We start from the raw sequence: 5,923 nt of genomic DNA, 5'->3' as shown, positions 1-5,923 counted from the left end.
TTTGTTTAGTAGAGATGGGGTTTCCCCATTTTGGCCAGGCTGGTCTTCAACTCCTGACCTCAAGTGATTTGCCCACCTCCGCCTCCCAAAGTGCTGGGATTACAGGCGTGAGCGACCGCGGCCGGCCCCATACATTTTTAATAGGAGAAAAGAAACACTGAGAACCCCACGGACCAAAGCTCTTTCCATTCATGAACCCGCAGCCCGAGTCAGGAATCTCCCCTGTCGACCCTTCCCTGGTCCCTGCACAATCTGGGAGAGATGCGGCGCTGTGGGTGCAGAGCTGCCCAGAGAGGGCTCCAGGCCAGGGCACAGTCACTGTGCGGGGAAGAGACAGGACGGCCGGGCCCGGCTGTCAGCGTAGCCAACATGTTATGGCTGAAGCGGACAGAGGGCGAGCTGGGCAAGAAAAACTCGGGGAGCAGATTTTGGAGCTGACTGTGGGAGGCCTGAGTCCTGCCACAGCCATTTCCCAGCCAAGGGAGGGGGTGACTGAGCAGGCTACCCAGCCTGGGAAACTGTGCTTTTTCCGTGAAACTGTGCAATCCACTGATCAGAAGATTCCACTCGTGAAGCCACGCCACTGGAGCCTCAGATTCCAACCCGGGAGTTGAACAGATTCTTAACATCCTGTCAGCTAGAGTCTGCTTCAGCCTGCTGAGTTCCCGGGGGAGGGGTGACCAGCACCATGGCTGTGGCTGCCTGCTGTCTAAGCCTTTTGAGCTCCTTGGAGGAGGGACAGCAGCCAGCACTGAGACTCCCAATTGCCTAAAAGGCAAAGCTCCCTGGGCACGGGAAGGGCAGCAGTAATTTCTAGAGCTCCTGGCTGCATTTTTTTCCCTGCTAGAGCCAGGGAGGCTAGACAACTTGGTCTCAAGAGGTGTCCCCCACAGCCCAACACACTGGCTGTGGCAGACTGCAGCCAAAGTGTCTCTTTAGGCCTGACCCTGACTCATCCCTCCTCACTGGGCAGGGCCTCCCTGCAGGAACTCCAACAACTCCAGCCAGGGGCTCAGGGACATAACTCTGATGTCCCTGGGCCCGAGCCCCTAAGGGGAGGGGTGGCTGCAGTCTCGGCGGAGCAGCAGACTTAGCCTTTCCTCCTGCTAGTTCTGAAAAATGCAGGCAGCCCAGATGAGTGGGTTTCCCCCCAGTGAAACACCCCCTCTACCAAGGAACAAAGTGCTTCATTAAATGGGTTCTCTTCCCCATGCCACCCAACTGGATGAAACTCTTCAACAGGGGTTGTCAGACACCCTATACAGGAGCAATCCTACTGGCATCAGGTTGGGCACCTCCTGAGGTCAGAGATTCCAGAGGAAGGAGCAGACACTCTTCTTTGCTATTCTCCAACCTCCTTGATTGACATCTCCAGGAACAGGAGTGAACCTGTTGTCCTGAATAGGGCCTAAAGTGACCCCCAGCAAACTGCAGCAGCCCTACAGAAGAGGGACCTGACCACTGAAAGAAAATCAAACAAACAGAAAGCAACAACAACAGCATCAACAACAAAAAAGGACCGACAAAAACCCATCCAAAGCCAGGCATGGTGGCTCACACCAGTAATCTCAATACTTTGGGAGGCTGAGGCAGGCAGATCACTTGAGGTCAGGAGTTCAAAACCAGCCTGGCCAACATGGCGAAAACCCCATCTCTACTAAAAAATACAAAAATTAGCCAGGCATTGTGTTGCATGCCTGTAGTGCCAGCTACTCAGGAGTCTGAGACACGAGAATCACTTGAACCTGGGATGCGAAGGTTGCACTGAGCCGAGATTGTGCCACTGCCCTCCAGCCTGGGTGACAGAGTGAGACTCTGTCTCAAAACAAAACGAAACAAAACAAAAACAAAAACAACAATTCAATTGTCAGCAGACTCAAAGATCTAAACTAGACAAGTTCATGAAGATGAGAAAGAACCAACAAAAGAACGGTGGAAGGCCAGAGTGCTGCTTTTCCTCTGAGTTATCAAAATGTCTCTTCAGCAAGGGCGCAGAACTGGACAGAATATGAGATGGATGAATTGACAAAAGTAGGCTTCAGAAGATGGGTAATTAACTCTGCTGAGCTAAAGGAACATGTTCTAACCCAATTCAAAGAAGCTAAGAACCTTGATAAAAGGTTAGATGAAGTGCTAACTAGAATAACCAGTTTGGAGAGGAACATAAATGATCTAATGGAGGTGAAAAACACAGCATGAGAACTTCATGAAGCATGCAAAACTATTTGTAGCCGAATTGACCACGCAGAAGAAAGGATATCAGAGTTTGAAGACCACCTTGCCAAAATGAGGCATGCAGACAAGATTAAACAAAAAACAATAAAACGGAACAAAGCCTTTGAAAAATATAATGTTCTGTGCAGGAAACACATGAGGGGAGAAGAAAAGACACACACTTGCAATACCTTTAAGGGTAAACAAGCTTTATCCCAGGTAAATGGCAATGCATCTATAATAAGCAAATTGATATAATAAGAACATTGCAATGGGAAGGGGAGAAGAGAAAAAATATATATATATAAACGTATGTATATATATATATCTACACTCACCAGACTATGGAGGATTCATCAGCAGATCAGGAAGCAACAGTCTGGACTCCAGAGTCAGACACCCACTCACCAGACCAGGATTCACCACCACACCTGGAAACAACAGCCTGGGCCCAATAGTCAGCCACCCGTCCACGCACAGACAAGGAGAGGTCTTTGAAGCTTTGGTGCAGTTGGGGATCCTAGCTCCTTTTGTAACAAGTTGTTTGGCATGAGGCCCAGTTGCAACTGGGCTCTTTGCAGCTGGGCTGGAGGAACACAAAAAGGTCAACTTGTTTTTTTTGCGATTGGCTATTGTTTTTCAATAACTAACATATAGGAATAGACTAAAATAGAGATTTCTCCAAAACAATCTGCGCCCCAAGTTCTCTTTGCCCAGCTTGGACTCAGTCCCATTCAGCCAGAAGATGGCAGCTGCACTGACAGCCAGGCCCCCAGGCGTCCTGTCTCTTCACTGCGCTGTGACTGTTCCCTGGCCTGGAGCCCTCTCTGGGCAGCTCTGTACCTGCAGCATAGCGTCTCTCCCAGATTGTGCAGGGACCAGGGGAGGGTCAGCAGAGGAATGCCTCAAGGGGCTCACATAACCTGTTCCAGGACTTGGTGACCATTGTGTGTGTCCACATTCAATTGAGTTCAAATTTAATATTTAACTTTTCCTCCACAAATTCCCCTGTCTTGATGAATCACCTCTGTCTCGACAAGATGAAGCCCTTAGGCCGTTACACAACCTCCGCCTCCTGGGTTCAAGCGATTCCCCTGCTTCAGCCCCCGTAGCACCTGGGACTACAGGTATGTACCACCACACGTGGCTAATTTTTTGTATTTTTATTAGAGATGAGGTTTCGCCACGTTGGCCAGGCTGGTCTTGAACTCCTGACCTCATGAGACCCACCCACTTTGGCTTTCCAAAGTGCTGGGATTACAAGCGTGCACCAGCGGACTGGCCCTAAATGATTTCTTTCTGTCTCCTGTAACAGTTTGAAATTACTTAAAGGTTGTTTCAAATTGAAAAAATAAAAATAATATAGATAAAATAAAATATAAACAGTTAAAAAATTATATTAGATTACAAAATATATACGTAAATCTCGAGAGGTCAAAAATGACAAATTTGATCTTTTATAAGGTTTTATCAAAATTACCTTTAGTATTGACAATACATTATTGCCAAAGTAAAAGTTGATTTTCTCTTGAAAAAAAGTTTTATGTATTATTAATATGAGAGCAAAATATTTCTGTTCACCTTTTGAAATACATTCAACGAGAGAGAGAGTAAAGAAAAGAGAATTTTCCCAGGCTCTGGGGTGGGCTTGGCTCAGCTCAGGGAGGAAGCCCTGCCTGAAAAGGCTGCAGCGTAGGCTGTCACTCTTTCTTCACTCAGCCCAGCGTCTAATCACATCTACTGTCACTCGGGGCCTCAGAGGGCGGGGCCTTAAGCACTATCCAATCAGGGACGGCAGGCTGGAAACCGTCCAATCTGAAAGGCAGCTGGAGCGAAGAGGACGGTTTCCGGGTTTGGTGCGGCCTTTGTCTCTCGCTGTAGTCAGAGCTCCAGGTCTCGTTCTCACTGCTCCTAGTTGCTCAGGCTCTGTGGTCCTGTGTCCTGCAGGTATTGGGAGATCCACAGCTAAGACACCGGGACCTCCTGGAAGCCAAAAATGGTGAGAGTGCCGGTCCGACATCCCGAGAGAGGAGAGGGACTGGTTGGAACCGGTGAAAAGTGGCTGTGTGGCGGGACTCAGGCCTCCCCGCAGTCAGCTCCACAATCTGCGCTCCCAGTTCTTGCCCAGCTCGGCCTCAGTCCCGTTCAGCCATAAGATGGCAGCTGTACTGACAGCCGGGCCCCGGGCGCTTTGTCTCTTCACTGAGCGGTGACTGTGCCCTGGCGTGGAGCCCTCTCTAGGCAGCTCTGCAACCGCAGCGTGGCGTCTCTCCCAGATTGTGCAGGGACCAGGGGAGGTTGGGCAGGGGAGAATCCCGACTCGGGGTGCGGGTTCATGAATGGGAAGAGCTTTGTTCCTTTGGGTTTACAGTGTCTCTTTTCTCCTATTAAAAATGTATGGGGCCGGACGCGGTGGCTCACGCCTATAATCCCAACGTTTTGGGAAGCCGAGGCGGGCGGATCGCTTGAGGTAAAGAGGTGTTAGGACAACAAAGTTCCTCTTAAATGACTTAACTTTCTGGTCGTAAGTTGTAAAAGTTGTAAATCAACCCTACCCCTTCTTCTTCCCCTTTTCCTTTTCTCGCAAGTCGCTCATTTACCTTATTTGGAAAAAGTTTCGGTCTAAGCTTACGGGGATCAGCTTAGATTGTGCGGTCTGATCCCAGACAACAGGGGACGGAAACAAAAACAGGAACTGCATTAGGGTTCAAAACCCCTTCCTGGCTGGGTGCGGTGGCTCAAGCCTGCAATCCCAGCACTTCGGAGGCCGAGGCGGGTGGATCACGTGGTCAGGAGTTGTAGACCAGCCTGGCAAACGTGGTGAAACGCGTCTCTACTAAAAATACGAAAACTATCTGGGCGTGGTGGCACGTGCCTGTAGTACCAGCTACTTGGAAGGCTGAGGCACGAGAATTTCTTGAACCTGGGAGGCGGAAGTTGCAGTGAGCTGAGATCCAGTCATCTTAGCCTGCTAGACAAAGCGGGACTCCGGCTCAAAAAAAAAAAAAAAAAAAGTAAGCATCTTAAAACTTCCTTTATGTAAACACTGTGAGTAATTTCACTGATTTTCTAACACTTACTTTCACAAACCAAGCGAATAACCCTGACGTGGAAATTAAAGCTTGAACCTAGTGTCTCCAAGCTAAGGCTGATATTAAGCCTGCAACAGGAGGGTTTTTGTTGTTGTGGTTTTTTTGTTTTTTGTTTTTGTTTTGGACACAGTGTCGCTCTTGGTGCCCAGGCTGGAATGTGATCTCGGCTTACCAGGTTCAAGTGATTCTCCTACCTCAGCCCCTCCAGTAAGTGGGATTACAGGCATGCACCATCACGCCCGGCTAATATTGGTGTTTAGTAGAGACGGGTTTTCTCCGTGTTTGTCAGGCTGGTCTTGAACTCTCTGCATCAGGCCCGCCTCAGCCTCCCAAAGTGCTGGCACTATCGGTGTGAGCCACCGCACCTGGCCAATAGGAGGTTATTAAAGACCCTGTTAGTTTTTTCTGGGGAGTCTCCCCTGCAGATATCTCAGACTGCTCACCCCAGCCATGGAAGGAGCCTTTATTCTGAAAGAAGCTACAGAGCCCTGGAAAGCTGGGGCCCCCGCAGACAGATGCGGTTAAGATTAAGATGAAAGGAAACTGGGTCTTACTGGTAATTAATTTGTTACGGTTTTTTTTTTTTTTTTTTTTTTTTTTTTTTTTTTTTTTTTTAG

At 48.8% G+C, this 5,923-nt stretch overlaps 1 protein-coding gene across 1 annotated transcript in view; it reads left to right on the top strand.

The window, feature by feature from the left end:
• The first annotated feature begins 4,041 nt into the window (after window positions 1-4,041).
• The window catches only part of LOC108540607 (zinc finger protein 626-like), a 38,059-nt gene continuing 36,177 nt past the window's right edge, over window positions 4,042-5,923 (top strand). Inside the window, 1 exon segment of the mRNA XM_017889730.1 lies at window positions 4,042-4,213. Coding sequence (XP_017745219.1) covers window positions 4,211-4,213 — 3 coding nt within the window. The 5' untranslated portion in view covers window positions 4,042-4,210.

The sequence above is a fragment of the Rhinopithecus bieti genome, unplaced genomic scaffold (assembly GCF_001698545.2).
Source record: "Rhinopithecus bieti isolate Rb0 unplaced genomic scaffold, ASM169854v2 scaffold_19685, whole genome shotgun sequence".
Classification (NCBI taxonomy): domain Eukaryota; kingdom Metazoa; phylum Chordata; class Mammalia; order Primates; family Cercopithecidae; genus Rhinopithecus; species Rhinopithecus bieti.
This window is presented reverse-complemented; position numbering and strand designations above follow the sequence as displayed.